The sequence below is a fragment of the Mobula hypostoma genome, chromosome 10 (assembly GCF_963921235.1).
Source record: "Mobula hypostoma chromosome 10, sMobHyp1.1, whole genome shotgun sequence".
In the NCBI taxonomy this organism is placed as follows: Eukaryota; Metazoa; Chordata; class Chondrichthyes; order Myliobatiformes; family Myliobatidae; genus Mobula; species Mobula hypostoma.
The window spans coordinates 60251107-60276264 of NC_086106.1; the positions used below are offsets into that span (position 1 = coordinate 60251107).

At 42.6% G+C, this 25158-nt stretch overlaps 1 protein-coding gene across 2 annotated transcripts in view; it reads left to right on the plus strand.

Moving 5' to 3' along the window:
• Nucleotides 1-25158, plus strand: part of LOC134352937 (fibronectin type-III domain-containing protein 3A-like) — a 162389-nt gene that overhangs the window by 125276 nt on the left and 11955 nt on the right. The window contains exons 16-26 of one of the 2 annotated variants that reach the window (XM_063060584.1): nt 11354-11419; nt 11793-11861; nt 11967-12085; nt 14862-14967; nt 16222-16397; nt 16920-17033; nt 20469-20618; nt 20765-21048; nt 21156-21368; nt 24139-24305; nt 24583-24704. In XM_063060584.1, coding sequence (XP_062916654.1) covers nt 11354-11419; nt 11793-11861; nt 11967-12085; nt 14862-14967; nt 16222-16397; nt 16920-17033; nt 20469-20618; nt 20765-21048; nt 21156-21368; nt 24139-24305; nt 24583-24704 — 1586 coding nt within the window. The remainder of the gene's footprint in view (nt 1-11353; nt 11420-11792; nt 11862-11966; nt 12086-14861; nt 14968-16221; nt 16398-16919; nt 17034-20468; nt 20619-20764; nt 21049-21155; nt 21369-24138; nt 24306-24582; nt 24705-25158) is intronic. The other variant, XM_063060585.1, reaches the window with a different exon arrangement.

Below are 25158 nucleotides of genomic sequence, written 5' to 3' on the forward strand. Positions count from 1 at the left end.
AATTAGTCAAACATGGTTTATTTTCACAAGCTCCTATTGACTTTGTTGAAATGCCATGAATGTTTCTAAGTACCTTGCTCCGGTATCTTTAATATTACCTTATAATAAGTTTGCTATGATGAATGTCAAGCCAACTGGCCTTCAGTTTCATGTACTTAGGAATATAGGAGTAAAATTTGCTATTTTCCAATCTGGTGGACCTTTTCCTGAATATGGAAAATTTTGGAGTATTAAAACCAATGCATTAGCTATCTCACTAGCTGCTTGAGACCCAAGGAATTGTCAGCTCAGGGTCCAACCATTTCCTCAGTACCATTTTACTGCTGATTGTAAGGTTCTCCCTTCCTCCCAATTTATGATTTTAAAACTATTTAGCTTTTTAGCAATGAAGCTATTTAGCTATGCAGCTCAACATCATTGAGGCAAAGGAGATGGTGGTGGACTTTAGGAAGACTAAGCCTACACTGCTCCCTGTGACTATTGATGGTGAGGATGTGGATGTGGTGAGAACCTACAAATACCTGGGATACAACTGGATGACAGACTTGAGTGGAGCATGGACACAGAGGCTGTGTACAAGAATGGCCAGGGTCACTTCTACTTCCTGAGGAGACTGAGGCCCTTTGGAGTACACAGGCCTTTCCTTCACGTTCTGCCAGTCTGTTGTCACCGGTACAATCTTCTATGCGGTGGTGTGCTGAGGTAATGGTATCAGCCCAGGTGATGCCAGCAGGCTCAATAAACTGTTTTGAAAGGCTGGCTCTGTAACAGGAGTCAAACTGGACATACTGGAGGTTGTAGTGGAACAAAGGACCCAACAGAAAATCCTGGCAATTCTGGACATTGTTTCCCACCCTCTGCATGACACCTTGGCTGAACAGAGGAGCACTTTTAGTAATAGAGTAAGACAACTGTGCTGCTCCAAAGAGCACTATGTGGTCATTCTTACCCTCGGCCATTAGGCTCTATAATGAGTCAACCTATAGCCAGGGGAGTGATGACCGACCCCCTCCTGGTAGACTGTTTGAGGTTACCTATTTTTTTATTGTTTCTTACTTATTGTATATCTATGCACTTGTAATGCTGCTGTGACACTATGATTTCCTCTGGGATCAATACAGTATCTATCTATTTCTAGGATGTTATTTGCATTTTCTATAGTATATAATGATGCAAAATACCTATTTATCTGCCATTCCTTTTCCCTTGTTAACTCTGACTTGCCTTCTGTAGTCGCAATACAGTCGGCCCTCCGTATATGCAGATTCAACCAACCACGGATCGAAAATACTGTACAGGTTTCCCCCGCTATCTGAAAGTAGAGCAGAAATGGCATAAAGCAAAGAAGCAATTACCATTAATTTATACGGAAAAAAGTTTTGAGCGTTCTCAGACCCAAAAATTAACCTACCAAATCATACCAAATAACACATAAAACTTAAAATAACATTAACATATAGTAAAAGCAGGAATGATATGATAAATACCAGCCTATATAAAGTAGAAATAATGTATGTACAGTACAGTGTAGTTTCACTTACCAGAATCGGGAAGACAGCAAGCACACTGGAAGGTTCACACATTTTTCTATCATAGAGTTCTTTGTAAACACTCAAAACATCCCGCAAACCTGCCCTAATCCTATGTGCCCTTTCAAAATTAAAGTCATACTTTTCTGCAATCATTGCAGCACTGTCAATCGTAGCGAAAATCTCACGCTATGGCGTGAGCGCTGCCTCTATAACGGCTCGCTGCAAAACAAACACAATGCTATTTTCGCTGAGGCAACATCAGCATTCCCAGAAGAGCTACGATGGTTGCATCTGTACTGAACAGGTACAGACTTCTTTTCTTGTCATTATTCCCTAAACAATGCAGCGTAACAACTATTTACATAGCATTTACATTGTATTAGGTATTCTGAGTAATCTAGAGATGAGTTAAAGTATACGGGAGGATGTGCGTAGGTTATATGCAAATACTACACCATTTTATATAAGGGACTTGAGAATCCGCGAATTTTGATATCCACAGGGGGTCCCGGAACTGATACCCTGCGGATATGGAGGGCCGACTGTATTCACTTCTTTATAGAGTGAAACTTAATATTTATTCGAGCATTGCTGGCTAGCTTTATTTTGTACTGTTTTTTGTTAATATTTCATTTTCTTTACTTTTCATATTCTCTCTCTTCTAAGCTGCCACAAATCTCTGTGTAATTATATGCAGCTTTATCTTTCATATTTAACTTTTTAATAAAATGTGGAACACAGGGCTACTTTTCTGGAATTTTCCTTTCTTGTGATGCATTTATTGTGTGTCTTCTGAAAGATACCTTTAAATATCAACCATTACATGTCGATTAACCAATTTCACTTTACCTAGCTGTGTTTTCATACCCTCATAATTGCCCTCATTTCTGTTAAAATCCTAGTCTTGTCTCCCATTCTCACCTCCTTCAGTCATCTCAGGGTGGGTTTCCCAACCTGTTGTGCTTTTTTTTTCTTTTTTTACAGCTTACATGTTGATCCTTTTACCTTTCTGACAAGCTCTTATTATATCACAATATTCCCTTCAATCCAGTGCATCCATGTCAACCACCAAGAAATCACTTTACACCAACTCTGTACCAATTCCAATTTATTCTGCTCTATTTCCCTGAGCTCCCCCCAAGTGTCTGCCGTTCATCTGCACACCTGGAATAATTTACAGAGACAAATTAGCCAGCCAGCTCACATATCCTCGATGTGGGAGGAACCCCAAGTATTTGGAGTAATTCTGTGTAGTTACAGATGATGGCATTCATTTGTCTCGAAGAATAGTGGCACTGGAGTGACCTCTCCAGGGCACAAGCCTGGGCGGAAGGTATGGAGATCTTGGGATGCCCAGTTATCACGATCCCCCTCTCTGCCTCACTGGTGTAGTTTAAAGGAAAGTGAACCAATACATTTGACACCAGCTTGGCTGCAGGAGTTGCCAGAAGGATGTTCAGTGATGTCCAGCTGCCTTAGGGGCTCCACTCCAGATTTTCTGTCTGGATTTACCTCCCATAGCTGTAGTTTCTCCCGAGGCTGCCCACCAGGCATTGGAGTTATTTACTCAAAGCTGGGTAGTTACAGAGAGAACTTAGAACTCCACAAAAAGTATTGAAGGTCATGATTGATCCCAGGTTGTTGAGCTGTGATTGAACAGCTGGCCAGCTGTACTACTATACTCTGTCTGATTTTATGCTTGTATTTAGAGACCCTGTGCACCACTGCTACAATTTACACTTTACTAAAATGGCCAACCACACTCCTGCATACTGGCTTCCTAAACTTAGTTGGGTCTCTCTTTTGCTCTTCCAACTACTGTTAGTTGCCTGTCCTTGCAATGCATAAAGTATCTTTAAACATTCAGGTCATTTTGCAGTCAGCAGTCAGTAATGAAACCTGGTCTTACCTATGTATTTATATGCATGCTCGCTGTTCATTTATCTAAGTGCATTCAGATACAGAGCCTTTAGTTTTAAGTCTCTTATTATTCTAACCTCTAATATGTAGATTAATTCTGAAGTTTGTTCTGTTTATTGAAGAGGCTTTTCCCATGTAGGCCTCAGCAATTATCTGCTCATCACCAAAGCTTTCAAACCCGTGGTACATAGACCTTTGATTATCAGATGTATCCACCTTGACACTGAGTATGCTGGATTTTCTCAGTCCCATGCCAACACAGGAACCCTCACTGGAGAACTGCTCTGCCAGAGCACACTTAGCAACCACAGCACTTGTAGCACTTTAATTCCGGCTATCTTGGCTGCAATTTCTTCCCGCAACTTGAGCTCTTCCATCTGTCTTCGAAGTTGCTCTGCCTAATCTTCTTGATCTCTCCGAAGCTGCTCCATTAGTTGTTTTTGGTCTCTCCGAAGCTGTTCCGTCTTTTCCTCCAAGGCGTGCGTATCCCTCAATATCTGTTATCCTGAGTATAACTGTTATTTCAGCCTCCATTTTATTGTGTACCAATGTGAGATTGTCTTGCTGCTAGCAACAGAACATGCTCCGTTAGGCACAGTGTCTTCAACATGTATGCCGTCTTGTAACCCATCACCTTTATCAGTTGTCACGGTGTGTCCTTTCACTTCATAAATGTTTTCATCGTCGCCAGGGAACTGACCTTCCATATGGTATTTCTGTGTATTTGCTCTCTCAGCTTCAAGGTCGCTGCTTCCAGCTGAAATAATTTTGTCTTCTGAGTGCACAAGACAGACAAAACAATGTTAGGTTTGATTCAGCTTTTCAACGATAGAAGTGTAACCCTCCAGTTCAGCCGGTGGCGTTAGTCTAGGGAAGACAGTCTCCGGCTCCGCCAAACGTGTGGAACCTGAGGTGCAAAACCTCCTGTTTGTGTGGACGCTGCGTGATCTGTTCACCTGTTACAAATCAGTGCCATGAAATAACAGACAGCACACCATACGCAACTAAACAATTTAGCTTTATAATTCTTCATTTGATTAAAGGGTTAGTAAAGTAAAACAAAAAGAAAAGAGCCCATTTTAATGTAACAGTCTAATCTGCACATGCTGGAGCTCACTGCTTCCCCTGCATTAGTCCTCCATCGAATCTCCCCGGGCGTCGTTGACGCCCGTCCCCACTCCAAGTCCACTCCGTCCTGCTGTCTACGACCCCTCCTTTCAGACATCTTCTCTCTTCATCTTCTGCCAAACAAAAGACCCAGGTCATCTCGTTCAGATATACCAATACCTCAAGCAAATTTATATCCCCCACTGTTTTCTCCATGATACACTGGAAGGTCGCAGGAGCCCCCAAGATGCCCTGGGCATCCTTTTGAACTGGAAGAATCCCAGTGGACCGATAAATGTCATCTTCTCTTTGTCGGCCTCACTCGCGGGGATCTGGTAATATCCACTCCTCAAGTGCAGCACATGGAACCACTTCGCACCACTCAGACAGGCCAGCAAGTGTTCGATCCTTGGGACGGTATACTGGTCAGGGACAGTACACCTGTTCAGAGTCCTGTAATAGTCATAGTCGTACTTTATTGATCCCGGGGAAAATTGGTTTTCATTACAGTTGTACCATAAATAATAAATAGTAATAAAACCATAAATAGTTAAATAGTAATATGCAAATATGTAAATTGTGCCAGGAAATAAGCCCAGGACCAGCCTATTGGTTCAGGGTATCTGACCCTCCAAGGGAGGAGTTGTAAAGTTTGATGGCCACAGGCAGGAATCACTTCCTATGACGCTCTGTGTTGCATCTCGGTGGAATGAGTTTCTGGCTGAATGTACTCCTGTGCCCAACCAGTACATTATGTAGTGGATGGGAGACATTGTCCAAGATGGTATGCAACTTAGACAGCATCCTCTTTTCAGACACCACCGTGAGAGAGTCCAGTTCCATCCCCACAACATCACTGGCCTTACGAATGAGTTTGTTGATTCTGTTGGTGTCTGCTACCCTCAGCCTGCTGCCCCAGCACTCAACAGCAAACGCGATAGCACTGGCCACCACAGACTTGTAGAACATCCTCAGCATCGTCCGGCAGATGTTAAAGGACCTCAATCTCCTCAGGAAATAGAGACGGTTCTGACCCTTCTTGTAGACAGCCTCAGTGTTCTTTGACTAGAACAGTTTATTATCAATTCGTTTCCCCAGGTATTTGTAATCCTCCACCATGTCCACACTGACCCCCTGGATGGAAACGGGTCACTGGTACCTTAGCTCAACTCAGGTCTACCACCAGCTCCTTAGTCTTTTTCACATTAAGCTGCAGATAATTCTGCTCACCATGTGACAAAGTTTCCTACCGTAGCCCTGTACTCAGCCTCATCTCCCTTGCTGATGCATCCAACAATGGCAGAGTCATCAGAAAACTTCTGAAGACGACACGACTCTGTGCAGTCGTTGAAGTCCAAGGTGTAAATGGTGAAGAGAAAGGGAGACAAGACAGTCCCCTGTGGAGCCCCAGTGCTGCTGATCACTCTGTCGGACACACAGTGTTGCAAGCACACGTACTGTGGTCTGCCAGTCAGGTAATCAAGAATCCATGACACCAGGGAGGCATCCATCTGCATCGCTGTCAGCTTCTCCCCCAGCAGAACAGGGTGGATGGTGTTGAACGCACTGGAGAAGTCAAAAAACATGATCCTCACACTGCTCGCTGGCCTGTCCAGGTGGGCGTAGACACGGTTCAGCAGATAGACGATGGCATCCTCAACTCCTAGTCGGGGCTGGTAGGCGAACTGGAGGGGATCTAAGTGTGGCCGGAGCAGCTCCAGAACAAGCCACACACATCCGTACTTTCTCATTCTCCTTCCTGGCCACTACTATTCAAGTCATGTCACTTTTTATTGTCATTTTGACCATAACTGCTGGTACAGTACACAGTAAAAACGAGACAATGTTTTTCAGGACCACGGTGCTACATGAAACAATACAAAAACTACACTAGACTACAGATCTATCCAGGACTGCATAAAGTGCACAAAACAGTGCAGGCATTACAATAAATAATAAACAAGACAATAGGCACAGTAGAAGACAGTAGGTTGGTGTCAGTCCAGGCTCTGGCTATTGAGGAGTCTGATGGCTTAGGGGAAGAAACTGTTACATAGTCTGGTCATGAGAGCCCAAATGCTTCGGTGCCTTTTACCAGATGGCAGGAGGGAGAAGAGTTTGTATGAGGGGTGCTTGGGGTCGTGGGGTCCTTCATAATGCTGTTTGTTTAGCGGATGCAGTGTGTGCTGTAAATGTCTGTAATGGCGGGAAGAGAGACCCCGATGATCTTCTCAGCTGACCTCACTGTCCGCTGCAGGGACTTGTGATCCGAGATAGTGCAATTTCTGAACCAGGCAGTGATGCAGCTGCTCAGGATGCTCTCAATACAACCTCTGTAGAATGTGGTGAGGATGGGGGGTGGGAGATGGACTTTTCTCAGCCTTCGCAGAAAGTAGAGACGCTTTCTGGGCTTTCTTTGCTATGGAGCTGGTGTTGAGGGACCAGGTGAGATTCTCCGCCAGGTGAACACCAAGAAATTTGGTGCTCTTAATGATCTCTATGGAGGAGTCGCTGATGTTCAGTGGAGAGTGGTCCTTCCATGACCTCCTGAAGTCAACAACCATCTCTTTTGTTTTCAGATTCAGAGTCAGGTCGTTGGCTCTGCACCAGTCCGTCAGCCGCTGCACCGCCTCTCTTTATGCTGACTCATCGTTCTTGCTGATGAGACCCACCACGGTCGTGTCATCGGCAAGGTTGATGATGTGGGTCGAGCTGTGTGTTGTAGCACAGTCGTGGGTCAGCAGAGTGAATGGCAGAGGACTGAGCACACAGCCCTGGGGGGCTCCCATGCTCAGTGTGATAGTGTTGGAGATGCTGCTTCCAATCCGGACTGACTGAGGTCTCCCAATCAGGAAGTCTAGGATCCAGTTGCAGAGGGAGGTGTTCAGGCCCAGTAGGCTCAGCTTTCCAATCAGTTTCTGAGGAATGATTGTGTTGAATGCTGAACTGAAGTCTATGAACAGCATTCGAACGTACGTGTCTTTTTTGTCCAGGTGGGTTAGGGCCAGGTGGAGGGTGATGGCAATGGCGTTGTCTGTTGAACGGTTGGGCGGTACGCAAACTGCAGGGGGTCCAGTGAGGGGGGCAGCAGGGTCTTGATGTGCCTCATGACGAGCTTCTCGAAACACTTCATGATGATGTGTGAGTGCAATGGGACGGTAGTCGTTGAGGCAGGACACTGAAGACTTCTTTGACACAGGGACGATGGTGACGGCCTTGAAACACGTAGGAACGACGGCGCTGCTCAGGGAGATGTTGAAGATGTCAGTGAGAATATCTGCTAGCTGGTCTGCACATCCTCTAAGCACTCTGCCAGGAATATTATCTGGTCCAGCAGCCTTCCGTGGGTTGACCCTGCACAGGGTTCTCCTCACATTGGCCACGGTAAGACACAGCACCTGATCATTTGGGGACGCATAGGGGCTTCTGGATCCCAGCTTCCTTCAACTTCCACAAATTCTTCTACCTCTGCCGGGGCCAGTCGCCGCGACCTCTCTCGGAACAGGGTTCCTCAGTCACCCAAATAGTGTGACGAGTGCTCTTGGAACAACCCACATCAAACTCGTCAGTGGAAAAGACCCCAGTTTCAACATTTCTCTGCCAACCTCCTCTTCCAATCTGCAAGTACTGGGGAGTCCCCAAAACTGAATAACTTGGTCAGTTTTCCCTCTTTTTCCAGATAGTTTCTCCCCGGCTTGTCTCACAGGGACACTGGACATTACCATCACCAGGAAGAGATGTGCCAGGGGCATCCCACGCTTGAAGGTGACCTCCCTCTTTGTAGTTTTCCTGACAATCACTGCCATCCTTTTAGCCTGTACAGCCGAGGGCTTCTGCAGTTCGGACCTCACCGGTACCTGAGCAGGCACGCCCGACCCCTCTTTGTGGTCTTCGAGGGGAATCCACCAAGAGGGCCTTGCCCTCGGGCATTCCAGGAAATTTGGGGTTTCCCATTACTCTTGCTACTTCCCCGGGCCATAACACATTGGCTTTGAAGGGAGGAGCTACATGATGGACAGCTGGTGTTCAGCACAAAAGCATTTAAACCAGCATAGTTGCTTGTTTCACAGGACACACAGAAGAGACACGTAGATGCACTAAGGTGTGGTGAAATTACCACTAGCCTTTCAGGTGCCCACAAGTGTGGACTGAGGATCAATTAAGAGGAAATGATCTGTGATTAATTAGTGCATGAAAGAGCAACCCTGTGGAGTCTACCAGTGTGTCCAACCCTTACCTGGGTTGGTAGATTATCACTTGAAGATGGCACTCTTAAGCTGGTCAAATTTGGCTAACTTGGAAGTTTCGGAGGACAACGGGAAGAATCAACAGCATCAGTTTACGTGTACAACAAACTGTCTCTCTGTCTCTGTCTCCCCTCAATTCTACTTAACTCAATATCACGAAGTGAACTGATTTCGTTTACATACCACCGTAAGACTGTATCAATTACGACCTAAGTTTGAAGAAGTTTGAGTTTTATATTTCCACACCTATATATGCATAAACTCTGCTAACTTGTTCAATTTATCTAGTTTTATATAAGAGTACTGCATAGTTACTAATAAAAATAGTGTTAATAAACAGCAAAAACAGGCTCCAGGTGTGTTCCATTCTGCTGGTTCTTTTAACCCATTACGGGGTCTGTAACGCTCGTCTAAGCTCATTATCCGGCCCAGTGCAGCCACGCACTTCCTCAAAAGCAGCTCGAAACACCGGGTGAATGGACAGTGTTCTCAGGAAGCTCTTTCCAGCTTTCTCCTTGCAGGCTGCCATGAGCCTCCTCTCAATAGGAGTGATGGTCCCCACAAGAATTGAAATGCCACCCTTCACAATGGGGTCCGGACAAACTAATGTATCAAGGGCCTCAGCCACTTCCGCATCCGCCTTCGAAAACTCCAGCTTCACTGATAAGTAACCATTGTTTGGATAATCATCCACACTAAGACCCCAGATCTCTAGTGCACTGAATGGCGTCAATGGTAAATGCATTAAATATTGGTTGTAAAATGAATGGTACAGCAAAGTGACCTGCAACCCTGTGTCGTGTATGGCTCAAGCATAAATACCCTCTGTTTGTAGCGATACACTGGAGACTGGGCCCACTAAGCCTTCAGGAATATGGCTTTTAGCTTTCGGGTGTTCCTTGATATACTGTTGGGAATGTGTCCCCTCCCCCGCCCCCACCCAATATGCCAGGTCATCCCCTCACTGGGTCTCTTTTAAATTTCCCAATGACTCTCTGCTTTGGTACCCAGGGGTTTGCTCTCCGAGGGGTTTCCTGTCGTTCACACTCCTGCCTGAAGTGTTCCTCTTCACCACAGTTATAACAGACAATATCGGCCGCTCCCCTTCTTGCGTGATACCGGCTGCTAGTAGCCCTCCGCGTACTCTGTCCCCTTAAAGGATCCACCTCCCGTATCAGCTCCATCATATGGGGGGGGGGGGGTTACATCCACTGATAACGACCGGGACATCTCAGTTCTCAGTTCTCAACTCTGCCACAATTCCCTCTACCACTCCCCGGGGCAAGCTATCCCTGGTCACTTCACCACGGGGGCCGCTACTGAGGACTGTACCCTGCTGACAGAGGCCTCCTGTGCCTCCGACACATTCTGCTCCTCTGATCAGGTCAACAAATGAGAGGGGTGCATCTTGCAAGACAGTCAGAGACCCCAAGCGATCAGGTCCTGGGACTGGGCTCCTTTTGCTATTTGGTGCATCTTTAATTGATCCACCTCAGCCGTCTGAATGGCCCCTCTGTGCCACAAGCAACTTAGCTGCCTCTCTAACAGAAAGATGTAGGTAGAAACCTTCTCCGCCTTCTCCTGACACATGTTCGGAAACCCCGTCATGAGCTCCACTGGGCCTCCCGTCACTCCAAACACCTTCTCTAGTGCCTGCACGTAGGCCGCAGAAGTGGCAAGGGGGTTCTGTGCCATTACAGCTCTCAGTACCTGAGCAGCCCGCCCACTCAAAACTTTAATCCAGTTGCTGTCGTTTTACGACATCAGAGCACTGCCACTCATCTAACAACTGAGAGGTCTGCTCCGCCCAAGTCTCATACTCCTTTTCCCCCTTGGGGGTGGGCTTCGTTCCTGAGAATAGCCAGAGCCTACGATAGCTGGGACTTTGAGCCTGGGCATTTTTCCATTTATTCACCAGAGCGGTAAGGACAGATACTAACTCAGAATTCTCACTCTTCACTGGCGGATGGGGACTCATTAGACATTCCAAATCAGACCACTCCTTCCCCTCGCTAAGCAGAAACAAGAGAACCCTGTCTTTGGAGTCTCTGCCCCAGCTACAGGAGACTCAACTTGCAATTCGGCCCATTCCGCTACACTGTCCTCCTCTCTGAAAGTACGGGCAGTCCACGACCCCCACCCCCACCCCAACCTCTCCTGGGGCCCCAGTAGTACCAGGCAGTTCCACTGCTGTTATGTCAGAGCTAGTCTGAACTAAAATAGAATAAAATATGGCAGAATTAGTATTATTTTCATGTGATGTACATGGGTACATATAAATTGTTTTGACATTTGTCTTGATTTCCTAAGAAGTTTATTTTTTCATTTATGATATTTATGATTTAAACTGATGATTTAAAGGATCCAAGAAGAGATTACATAGTTTAAAAAAATAAGCAGTCCATGTAAAATCTTGGACTGCTAGCTCTTTTTTTGAGCAATGCAGTAAAAGAATCGAATTCAATATATCTTTTGTGATGTTCTATTTCTGTGAAAGAACTGAAGTATTAGCAATATTTGTTACCAACTTTTATTTTTCTATTGCAGACCCACCAAAAGATAACGGAGGGTCAGAAATCACTAAGTATGTACTGGAGCTCTCTGGACTGAATGGTATGTTGAATTAATTTGTTCGTCAAGTCACATTTCCAGCATTTTCAACTTTTGACTAAAATTTGTGGTGTTATTTTTTTTAATTTTCACTTTTAGGATTATCTATTGTTTACTGCAGAGTTAAAATACTCCAGCACCATTTTCTTGTGTGGCTTCCCCAAACGAGAAAAGTAAAATCAGAAGTTTTGAGTTGCAGATTTATACACATGATGCAAAGCACATTTTGCTTTGGACAGACTTGATGTGTCTTGTACGAATTTGAAATTTGAAAATGTGAATGAAACAACTGGTCTTTTCAACATTGAGGATGGAAATGCTTCTGCTCAGGGTGAAAAATAGACTGTACTGCATATTGTGTAATTCCTATTCCCAGAGGAAAGTGCTGTGTCACTACAGTTTTTGCAACTTTTCACAGCATGTACCATCTTTGATCAAAGGAACAGTGAGCCACAGCCTTCATTTAATAATATTTTACAAAATTGAAAATAGCTAGCTGTTTAAAAATGTTATCCATATATGTACTGATGGTATTTATTTGTGTTTTCAGAAAATGAATGGGATATTGTATACAGTGGAACAATCAGAGAGCATGTGTGTGACCATCTAAATCCAGGGGTACAATACAAAGTAAGGGTTTACTGCATTAATGCGGGAGGACAAAGCCAGGTAAATCAATTATAAAGTCAATCTTCTGGGTCAGCCTTAAAACTTTCTCAAAAGCAGAAAGCCCATGTATTGTTTTTAACAGCCACTGCCCAGCCCTCATCTATCATCTTTGTCACCTCTTTTCTTAAAAAAAACTTAAGAGATGACCTCCCTGGATAATGCTTTTCTAAGTGTGAGTAGATCCTGTCTCTTAAAATCTCCTCCAGTAATTTCTCAACTACTGATGTAAGGCCTATAATTTCCTGGTTTGTCCCTGCTGCCCTCCTTAAACAGAGGAACAATATTGGCTTCTGTCCGGTCCTCTGAGTTCTCCCTTAGGGCTAAAGAGGATACAAGACAACAACCTCGAAAACCTGGGATACATTCATCAGGCCATAGGGAGTTATCCACCTTAATGTTCTTCAACAGCCCCAATGCCTCCTTGAGAGTAACAGTCCCTACAATATCAGCATGTTGTAGGAATGCTGATCTCACTGTCTTCTACATCCTTCTCCTTGGTGAATATCAAAAAAAAAATACTTGTATAGTACCCACAACCACTTTTTCTGGCTTCAGGCTTAACTTCCCTTTCTTTGATGTTTTGACTAAATTTACAACATCTCAACATCCAAGGTTTCTGAACCTTTCCATCTTTGTCTTCCTCACAGGTGCTTCTTGGTACTGAATTCCAATCAACTTTCCTTTAAATGACTCCCAGTTCCAGATGTTGACTTACTCAATTATAGCCATTTCCAATTTAGTCTCAGAGTTCCTGCCTTCAGTCTTCTATAGTTTAGCACTCCTCCTGTGGTCCAGTCTTATCTAATAACTCTCTGAAAACGTAGAGTTCTGATCGCTGTTAACAAAACACTCTTCCACTGGTACACCAATCATCTGGCTAGGCTCATTTCCCGATACAAGTTCCAGTATAGCTATGTGTTGTGTGAAGAAACCTTCCTGGGTGCACCTGCAAATTTTACCCCATCTAATCTTTCAACACAAAGGGAGTGCCAGTCAGCACATCTTTCCTCTATTTGGAGACCTCTTGCCTAACCGCACCATACCTATTACACCTTTCTTATTCATGAGCTCCACCCTTTAAATACTGCTGTGATATTCTCCCTGACAGTGCAACTCCCCCACCCCCATCCACCTCTATCGTGTCTGAAACGTCCGAATCCTGGAACGCTGAGCATCCAGTTTTGTCCTTATTTCAACCAAGTATCTAATGTGGCTACAACATCATAATTTCATACACTAATCCAGGTTCTAAGTTCATAATACTCATTGCATTGTAATAAATACACCAGCCCACAGACTCACTGTGTTCATTAACTTGGCCTTTCTTGTCCTTCTATTCGGAGATACTTGGCCAAACTCTACCATCCCCTCAATTCCTCCACTAGCAGACCTACTGTTCTAGTTCCCATCCACTTGCAATACCAACTTAAACCCTCCCAATGAACACTGGCAAACTTCCCTATGAGGGTATTGGTCCAACTCCAGTTCACCTTGTTCACTCCCACCTGCCCTGAAAGAGAACCTAATGATCCATAGCTGATATTCTTCCCCCTACATCAGCTTCTTAGCCATGTATTGAAATGTATTCTTTTCCTACTTCTTGCCTCACTAACAGGTGACACAAGGAGTTATTCTGAGATTGCAACTCTAAAGGTTCCCTGATTTCATCCCTAGAGCTGGACTTTGCACTGCCCCATTCCTGGTAGACTTACCTACAGAATGTAATAGCGTAAGAAGTTCTTTTTCAAAAAAAAAACTCAGCTTGTCTAATCTTTACACACTGAGGGAATTTCCTGCTCCTTCAACCCGATCAGGACTGAGTCCCGTTGAAGGGTCTTGGCCTGAAACATCAACTGTTTACTCTTTTCCAAAGATGCTGCTTGGCCTGCTGAGTTCCTCCAGCATTTTGTGTGTTTTAGCCTGTAATATAATCTCAGCAAAGTGATCATTTTTTTTATTTCGAAGCTCTATCCACTGGCCTTAATTTGGAAAGCTTTCTAAAATATCCCCCATCAAGACTACCTGACCTGTTTGAGTATTTCCAGCATTCATTTTTCTCTCTGCAATGCTTACAAGACAGCCTTCTATGCATTGGCTTCTCCCCAAGTTTGACTTTTCCCCAAATTCCCTAACTACAGGAAGGCATACAACATTGACCCTGCTTTTCTGCCAATTTGTTTGAAGACATTTGCTTCCTGGAGTTACTTAGAAACAATGGAGTCCCTGGATTGCCTTTCATGCCCATCAAAAGCTATGCCCCCATTTTCAAATGAGCTGTGAAAGCCATTGAGTGATTCTCATTAGTGCCTCAGTGTAGCTGATTAAGCAGGCTTGTATTAACAAAATTGGCACGGCTTTGTTTTAAAGAGAGTCAGACTTCTTTGTCAAAATTATTTTTAAAAACAAAAAAAACTCGAGCATTTCTCATGAGCTTTCCCCCTTGTGTAAATTTTCTGAGGAATTGTGTATTTTTCTGAAGATCCTTGAAGCTGAAGAATGCCCAGGTGTGATTCAATGGTGCCTGCAGATCACTGATATCTTGTGCTCCCCATTAATGTTTGTCTTGCGTCCTAAGCCAACCTTCCTATAAATCTTATAAATGATACAGAGAACATTATGTATAGCGGAAAATTCCCAAATATCCATGAGAAGTGCACCATCAAATTGCAGTATTAGAAATATGTTTTAATAAAGTTGCACACTAACAAAGCTAACCAGATTGAATAATTCATGGTTCATAACCTTTGAAATGTATCCCTCTTTCCCTAAATTACAGGCATCCGAAATATTAACTGTGCAATCTGCTGCAGTTCCTCCTGGACCCTGTAGCAGTGTTCAGCAGTCTGGTAAATCTAAAGCAAAAGAAGTATCTATACGATGGGGTAAGAACCTTCCTGGATGTATATTGCTTTCTGATAAGTTGCTGTGCAAGTTGATAGGGTAGTTAAGAGGGTGCATGGTACGTTAGCCTTCATTAGTCAGGGGGAAGGGTTCGCGAGCTGTGAGGTAATGTTGCAGCTCTATATAACTCTGGATAGACCACACTCTGTTCACTTCTGGCTGCCTCATTTTAGGAAGGATGTGGAAGCTTTTAAGTCTTTGCATAGGGCATTGACCAGGATCCTGCCTGGATTAGAGAACATACCTTATGAGGAAAGGTTGAGCGAGCTAGGGCTTTTCTCTTTGGAGCACCAAAGAATGAGAGGCAACTTGATGGAGGTATAAAAGATTGCGGGGCATAGATAGCAGATGTTTCCCAAGGTGGCAATGGCCAGTACCAGAGGGCATTTGTTTAAGGTGAGTGGAGGGGAGATGTCTGAGGTAGGTTTTTATTTACACAGAGACGCCTGGGACACACTGCCAGGGATGATGGTAGAGGCTGAACAATAATTCAAATCAATTCAAGTTTAATTGTCATTAAACCATAAATGAATACTTCTGAACAAATGAGACAGTGTTACTACTGGGTCAAGGTGCAAAGCCACATTACCAACAGTCACACACAAGGTCACAATCATATAATCTCCACCCCCACCCCCACCTTCCGCCATGACAACACGGCTAGATACATACAAGCCAGCGAACCCATATAGAATATCAGTAAAAATACAGCGATGCAGAATGTACACATTTATATATACCCCCATCCCACTGATATCATCTGTCGACTGGCCCCCGGCAGCTCCTAGGCAACACCGTGGCTTTGAGGACCAGTCCTCTCATATACAAACTCATATAGAACATTAGTAAAGAAACAATTTTTTATATATATATATACACACACACACATATATGTGTATAGTCCAGACCCATCAGTCCTTCTTAAACTTCAGTCACCACAACTGCGCTATGCCGCCCCTGGTAGAGCGCAATTGCTCGGTCGCCTCACTTCCGGCGGTTGAAAAGCAAGCGACCCTGCAGCTTGAGGCCCGAGTCCATTGAGGCATTTAATAGGGGCATTTAAAAGACTCTTAGACCCGTGGATGTAAGAAAAATTAGGGTTTTGGGCTGTGTAGGAGAGAAGGGTTGGATTGACCGTTTATTTATTACGTAACATTGTGGGCTGAAGGAACTATACTGTTCAATGTTGTGTGTTCAGTTCACCACTTGCATCTTAATCTCGTTTTTTTTTGTAGTGCCACCTTCTGTTACTGGTGGCTCTGCAGTCACAGAATATACTGTAGAGATTGGAGAGCTGGGATCAAATGATCAGAGATCTGTCTACCAAGGCGCAGAACTGGAGTGTACAGTAGGTGGTCTTCTGCCAGGAAAAATGTACAGTTTTTGGGTGAAGGCTGCAAACAAAGTTGGGGTAAGGTGATAGGAATGTATAACGTTGAATTATATTACGTTGAATTATATTATTCTGAGTGTGGTAACAATGGAAAGCAACATCAATTATGTGATTGGCAAAAGAAGAAAATAGTGAAGTTGAAAATCGTAATGCAGTATAATGTTCTTGTAAATTCTACTCGAGTCACCTCATTAAAACTCATCTCAAGGTGACTTGGAATAAATATTACAGAATTAAATGCTAATTCGTACTCTGCTGTAAACTGTAATTATGAAATTTAACAAAAGGAGCGAGATAGCTAATGCACACACGTGTGAATAGTTCTTTGTCCGCTATTTTGATTTTATAATTGTCAAGTTTGTGTAGTCTATTTGTAATTAAGACATAGAATATTATGGGAAATATGCATTGTACAGTGTCAAAAAATGGGAAAAAAATCTATTTGAGGACTAATTAAAGGACTTCAGATTAAGACAATTGCTGTTGAGGATAATTAATTAATTTTAAAGTAAACTGGATCTGATCTATTTCCTTCTATAGTATGGTCCATACTCAGAGAGGACTGATATCTCCACAGCAACAGCCCCGCCCGATCAATGCAGCATACCTATGGCCACGTGTAAAACAGCCACCTGTGTGCAGGTGAATTGGGAGGTAAGAAAGTAAGAAGTAGAAGCTGGAGTAGGGCCATTCAGCCCCTCATACTGCCACTGCCACTCAGCCATTCGCTGTGAAGCAGGAGTAGGGCCATTCAGCCCCTCATACTGCCACTGCCACTCAGCCATTCGCTGTGAAGGCTCACCTTCTACCTCAGCTCTACTTTCTTATACGAACTGCATTATCTCATCCTCCCATTAACATCCTGAGAAAATGAATCTGTATTTTGAAACTCAGTGACTGGAGTCCTCACAGCCACCTTGGGTAAAGAATTAAAAAAAAGCAAATGGAGTCGAGTTTATTACCACCTGCACAAACATGGTTCACTGTGGTGAAGAAGTTCCTTCTCGCCTCATTCTGAATGGTCAGCAATTTATTTTGAAACCATGACCCTCTTGCTCAAAGGAAACAACATTTCACGGATTTTGGTTAGGTAGTCTCTCATAAACACTAAAGAATCTGCTTAATTTCACCTCATGGTACGTTTTGGGAATCAATTGGTAAACTCTGTTGCACCCTGTTTATCACAAATGCATCCTTACCTAGGCAGATAGTTTTCCAGGTACAGGCTCAATAGGGTTCTATATAATTGAGCATGGAGGCAGACCCCTCGTCCAATAACTCCATGTTTGCTCTATATCCCTTTCGGCCCCTCCCCTCCGTGTACCCATCCAAGTGCTTCCTCTGGCCGTCTACTCCAAATATTCACCTGGAAAAGTTCCCTCAGTTTATTCTAGAACCTTTCTCCTCTTACCCTAAATCCACGCTTCATAGTCTTGGACTTCCTTAACCACAGAGCAAAGACTGTTACTGTCCATATGATCTATGCCTCTCGCTACTCTTCTCAAACAATGGGACAACGTTATTCTTGCAATCATGCCCTCTTCTAATAAAAGCCAAAATTACTGTCAGCTTTTTAATTCCTTGGTGAATTAGCGTGTTAACTTTCATCGATCCTTTTTCAAGGAAACCCAGATTCCTCAGAACATTAACAACTTTCACTGTCTCACTATTTAAAAAAGCACTCTGCCCATCTTTTTGTCCTATCAGTGTGCATGTTCAGATTTATTTTTACACTATATTCCATCTGTCAGGTCCTTGGAATTCTTTCTGTTTTATTTTTGTTAACCAATCCTCATACAATATCAGAAAAACAATGATTCAATTCTAATTATGTTCAATAACGTGTGACACCTGATTTTAGAATCTTCTGAAAGATGAAATACACAACATCTTCCATTTTCCTTTTATCTATTTTGCTGGTAACAACATTTAAAATGTATTGGACAACCTGAATTCCCATTTTGAGTCCATGCGGAGTCTGTCAAATCCTATTACAATTTTAAAAGCCCTCCTATGCTAATAGATATTATCACTTTCTTTACAGCTGATGTTAGGCTAACTGTAATGTTTAACCTAATTCCAGAGTTTTCACGTCTCCTTCCTTTTTTAAGTATATGTGAAGTACGTATATTATACATAGAGACAGATTACTACCATTACACCAATATTTCACTTAAATTAAGGCATCCGTTAGTCTTCACTCTCCAGGGCGCAGGCCTGGGCAAGGTTGTATGGAAGACCAGCAGTTGCCCATGCTGCAAGTCTCCCCTCTCCACAACACCCATGTTGTCCAGGGGAAGGGCAAGGGCCGATACAGCTTGGCACCAGTGTCGTCACAGAGCACTGTGTGGTTCAGTGCCTTGCTCAAGGACACAACACGCTGCCTTGGCTGGGGCTCAAACTCACGACCTTCAGGTCACTAGTCCAATGCCTAGTCCACTTGGCCACATGCCCACTGATATTTCACTTGTTTTGAAAGCTGCGTGCAAGTAGGTAGAGCCTTCAGTTTTTATCTTTTTCTCTACTCTGACATATAATTGGCTTACTTGTTTGTAGGCTGTGCCCCTTACTAACTCTGATTATCATTTCTTACTTTACTGCACAATAGCCTCATCCTTTTTCAAACTTACTGTATTTTCCTTCGTCAAATCTTTATTCCTGACTGCCTAGGTTAAAGCTTTATTTACAGCTTCAGGTGTTTGATTAATTGGGACACTGGTTCCAGCCAGCTCAGGAAAAGTTCATTCCAAAGAAACAGCTCTTCTCCCCTATTTCTGGCACCAGTTCCCCATGAACTGAAATCCTTTTCATCCCCATTATTTTTTTTTCCTCACATTCATCTTCCTGTTTTAATTAATCCCATGTAATTTGCAGATGGCTCCTGCAATAATCTAGGTATTAGTTTTGTAGTACTGCTTTTTAACTTGAACCCTCCTTGTTGACAGTGTTTCAGTGGAAAACTTGTTTTAGTTCTCTTTATGTCTTTGGTTTCTACAAAGATAATAGCCACTGGTCCTTAGTCTTTCCACTCTCCCAGTTCCTCTCGAACCCTGAAGATATTCCTCGAATCCTGACATTACACAACCTACAGGATTCGTACCCAAGTCTCAATTATACTGTTGCCTATCACTCCATCAAAATGAGCTGTTGGAACAATGTGTTCTGGAAATGTTCTCGTCCCTGATGCATCACAGCTCACCAACACAAGAATTCCTTGAGCTGCAGATGCGCTCGTGTGGAGCTCTGTGGTTTCCATTACCCCCAACGTCTCCTGTCCTGCCATTCTTATCTTCAGTCAATTTCTTTAAAATTGAATTAATTTCTCGCCAGCCAATGGTGTAGTGGCATCCACTCCAGACTGTGAAGCGAGTGGTCCTGGTTCAAATCCGGCAGGCTCCTTGCACGCTTTCCATCTGTGCTGGGTTGAACATCGAGCTAGCAACTCGGCCTCATTTTTAAAAAAAAACACACAGACAAATGCTAAAAAAACAGCAAGGTTGCTGCCAAAAGGCACAGAGAGGAACAACATTAAATTCATTTACATTATTCATTAAATATATATCTATTTTAGATATAAAGTTGCAGCTTTGCTCTTATCTCACCAGTTCATACTGTAGGACATTATGTGAAGGAGTTTATCATAATGTTGATATGTCTGTCAGCAATCCTACCTACCCATGAGCAGTAAAGTGAAGTATAATGTGCATAGAGACTGATTACTGTCATGCATACCCCCATCTGCAATACTACATCTTTTTATTTACTGAAAGAGAGATCTAAATCTTAGTGTTTATCCAAGCTAAACGCAAAGCTATAATTATTTCTTTAACACCATGGCCACTCTACAAATATTGCTGCTTTTAATCATTTATGCGAGCATTCTGATTGGCACATTGCTATCTTTTGTAGACATCTAAATACAAATTTCTTAGGGCTGTTTAAAGATAGAAAGAGTAAACTGGTGACCTGATTTATTATCAAGTTTTAAAGAGTTTTAATCATAATGTAAAGCTGACTTGTTGATGAAAGAGTAGGCAGGGTTTCACTTGCAGAGTAACTAAGCAACTGTTCATTTTCCTCTCTCCTCAGTGCCCTCCCTCCAATGGCTCAGAAGTCACAGAGTTCAGATTAGAATTTGGAGCTGTGGAAGACTGCATGCAGGTTATTTACTGTGGTCCTGCACAAAGTTATGAAGTGAAAGGTCTTAAACCTGCCACAGCATACTACTGCAGGGTTCAGGTATGAAAAATTACTTTATCTGGCATTTGAATATCAGAATTATAACAATTTTCTTTAGTTACATTTTATTTTATTATAATGATGCTAAACAAGTGTTTTGTGCTTTCCCTACCCTTCACACTTCCGCCAAACCAACCATCACCCAGGCTGTGAATGCTGCAGGTGCTGGGTGCTACAGTGATACCATCATATGTATGACTCCTGCCTCAGTGCCGGCTGCAGTGAGTGTACTGCAAGTGATTGATCAAGACCAGCTCGAAGGTGCCCCTCCGTCACCGGCAACTTGCCTTGCAATTCAGTGGGAAGAACCGTGCTGCCACGGATCGGAAGTCACTGGTTACAACCTGGAATATGGAGGTAAACAGCTCGTAGCTGTTAGCACAACCACAAGTGCCATTATTGAAGATCTTCAACCAGATACAACATACAGGTACTTGATTAGAGTCTGTCTTCCATTATGTACTGTGAATAAGTAATAAAATTGATCATAAACTGCATGACGCCACAAAGTCAATAATGTGTTCCCAATGTTTTCAGGATCCGTGTGCAGGCTATCAATGGTATTGGAGCAGGCCCTTTTAGTCATTCCATTAAAACCAAAACAAAACCATTACCTCCTGACCCACCTCGCCTCGAGTGTACTGTATTCAGCCACCAGAGCCTTAAACTAAAGTGGGGAGATGGGCTCAACAAAGCTTTGACCACTGAACCAACACAATACACCTTGCAAATGGAGGACAAATTTGGAAGGTAAGTGGGGTTTGCTACTCAAAGTCTATTTTCATTTTTGATAACAAGAGTTGAGGGAGAAGAAAAAGCCAGAAAGCAGTCTTATTTATTGGTGTAGTGTGAAGGGTTAGTTTGCTTGTCGGTCAAAAGCTGCTTTTACCATGCTGGTCATCGATTGGCCCGTGTAAAAGGATGCAGCATCTCTTTCCCATTGGTTGCCATGTGTGCCACAGCACCAGTCTGATTTCAGGTGCCTCGGGGGCTTTCCTTTGTCTCCATGCACTCATCTTCATGCTGAGGTCACGACCAGTGCTGAAGAACCATTGGGAAAGTTCTGCAGATATAGGAGGGCCCATGTTGTTCACATTGATCTAAGTATCTGTTGGATGTTTAGTTATGTAGTAGTGTAACTTGGGGAGACATAATGAAGTACCTGTTGAGTTTCAATTCAATTCACATTATTTTCCGTGAGGAACTTAGTTTGTACAGTGATAAGGCCAACATCACAGAACTCAAGGTACACAACATCACACCACATATGGTTAAAGATAATATAAAATATTCACAATAGATAATAAATACTAAAAATTAATGCATGTAATTTAAAATACAAATACTCATAATAAATCTGTTTCTACTGTCAAAGTTACTATGTGTACTACGTATTCAAAATTGGGTGTTGAGGAGGCAAATGGAGAAAACCCCCAAAAACTGGATGAGACTGTTCTGGTGCTGATGGGCAGGGACTTGTTGTGGTGTCCAGATAGCATGAGAGTGTAGTATGTGTAATGTCCTCTACTGTTTGTTGAGCTTTCTCTATTGTCCGTCTCTTATGAATGCTATTGAGTGATTCTTGTTCCTGGCCAATGATTTTGCTACTTATTCTGATAATTCTGTTGAGCGTGCTGAGGTTGATGGTGTTCATTGCCCCAAGCCATGCCGTGATGTTGTTGATTAATATTGATTCAATGAAGTTTGAAGTGTTACTGAATGTTTAGTATTGTAGTTTGTGTAACTTAGGATGGCTTAGATGTTTGGTCGAGTGTTTTACTGTTACTGTTTGTCTATAAATAAATGATTATTGTACTTATTCATAATCAGTGTCTTCCGTCTCACTTACCAAAACCCGTGAACCTGCTTCCTCATAACAGTTTGGTGATCAGCCTATTTTGTGGACTGTGGAACAAACACAAAATTTTACAATGATAGTGGATATCAAAATACAAAATGGCTTTACAACAGAACTTAGATGCCTGTTCACCCCATGAAGCTTGCAGCTAATGTCACTCCTATAGGACATAGTGGAGGCAGGTCCATGGCCACAACTGGAACCAGACATTAGAGTCTATTTGGTCCTGCATGCTAAATTGAAAAAGATCAGTATGAATCTTTCATCTTAGCTCCACTTCCCTTGGTCCCCTTAATATCTAAAAATCTCTATCAATCTTTGTATTAAATATGCTCAATGATTGCATTACCAGAGCGCTCTTCAGTAGAGAATGTCACTGATTCACTTCCCCAGGTGAAGAAATTCCTCCTTATTTCAATCCTGAATGGTTTAATTCAGACTCAGACTCAGACTCAGACTCTAGTTCCAGTTGCCCTAGTGTAAAAATATTCAGTCAGGATCAACATTGTCAAGTTCTTTTAGGTTTCAAGCAGATCACTTTTTCTTTTAAACTTTAGAAAATGTGCCCATTGTGTGTATCCCACATCATTCAACTGATCTCTTATCCCAGGTATTGATCCAGTGACCCTTTCTCTCGACTTCCTCCATCATATTGTTCTTTAGATAGCGAGACCAGGTTGTTCACTATATTCAAATACAAGTCTCACCACTCGATTATAATTGGAGCAAGACATCCATCTTGTACTCAAGTTCTCTCGCAGATAAGGCCAGCATTCTATTTGCCTTGTTAATTTATTGCCCAACATTTATGTTGACTCCTGGTGTTTGATGTTAAGGAAGTCGAGGTCACCCTGAACGTTTATAGCTTTCACTTTCTTACCATTTAATATGCCTTTCTATTTCTTTTTTGTCTGTCAGCCTAGAAATCTGCATACCATACAACATGTATTCCATGTCCTCTCCCATTCATTTAGCCTCTCTAAATCCCCTGAGACCGCTCGGCACTCTCCTCACAGCCCGCACACCCACCTAGCTTTTTCTCACCAATAAATGTGTATATAGTTACACTTGACACTCTCATTCACATCGTTGATCTAGACTGTGAACAGCTGAGCCCCAGCTGTGGCACTTTGCAGGTCTCAGGCTCCTGATTCAAAAACAAATTTACTTCTACTCTGTTTATTCCACTAAACAATTCACAGACTGGGCTAGTTTTTACTGCTGCCCCCCCATACTCTTCCCCAGTCGCCACTACCATTGCTTCAATTTTGTTCAATATTTTCTTTTGAGACATCTGATCAAGGTTCTCAAAATCCATCATATTTCTCTTTGTTCCTTTCCCTTTGCACAATCCCATTAACAAGTTTAAGCACCATTTGTATGTGACTGTATCTCATCTTTATTATAGAGTTTCCTAGCGTAAACCTTGTTAACTATCAATATGAAAGTTTGATTATGGTTTTCATTTATACTGTGATTATGATTTACAGGGACGAATGACTTATGACCTTCATTTCATTGTGTAACATGAATGCTGTATTGAATGTACAGCTTGTTATTTAATTTGGTATTGACATGATACAATTTACTCTTTATGATTAATGTTTGGTCTGCTCTTTACAATTGTTTGGAAAATGATTTTACCCTTTGCATGTCCTTCAGGTTCATTTCTATCTATAGTGGACCTTGTCATACATATAAAATCCAAAGATTGAATGAATCATCAGCTTACAACTTCAAAATTCAAGCAATTAATGATGGTGGAGAAGGACCATTTTCTGAAGTGTACACTTTTGTCACAACCAGATGTCCTCCTCCTGTACTTAAAGGTAGACCCATTGTTTTATAAAATGCGTTTTGCGTTTTTGAAGCCATTGTGGTTTCTTTGAGTGAAGTAACAATCGGAGAAAGCATCTTCACTCATTGAAAACTGAGTTTTCTGTACTCACTTCGTTATGTTATTTGAGGTTTTCTTGAACATCAGCATGTAAGAGAAAGAGTAGTCTATCACTATGGCATGTTACAGCAGAGATAATTTTCATGGGCACTTTCTTTCATTACCAAACCACTTTGCATAATAAACGGCTCCATTTATGTTCTTTTCAGCTCCCAAGGTACAAATAGTGGAAGAGCATACTTGTGAAATAACATGGGAAGCACTACAACCAATAAAAGGGGATGCAATTATTTACACACTTCAGCTTATTACTGGGAGACAAACTGAGCAGGTAATTAAATTTCTTTCCTGCATCTATAATATGTCAAGGATGTACTAACACATTTTGTGAGTGCAACCCTTAATATGTGTGAAACTTAAAATGAAGAAAAACTTACCACAGAAAGAGCTACCCAGCCTAATCCCACTTTCCAGTACCATCGGCAGCTTGCAGGTTCTGTTTTCTTCAAGTATACAAATGAGTCCTGGTGCAGGATTTCAGCCTAAAGCATTGATCATCTCTTTGCCTCCGCAGGTGCTGTCTTAACTCACTGAGTTCTTCTGGCAGTTTACTTTTGTTTTTGCACAAAATTGAGTACTTTTCAAATGCAATGAACAATTTCTGCTGTAATACAGTGGTGCTATAAAGTTTGTGAACCCTGTAGAATTTTCTTTATTTCTGCACAAATATGACCTAAAATGTGATCAGATCTTCACACAAAACCTAAAATTAGACAGAGAACCTA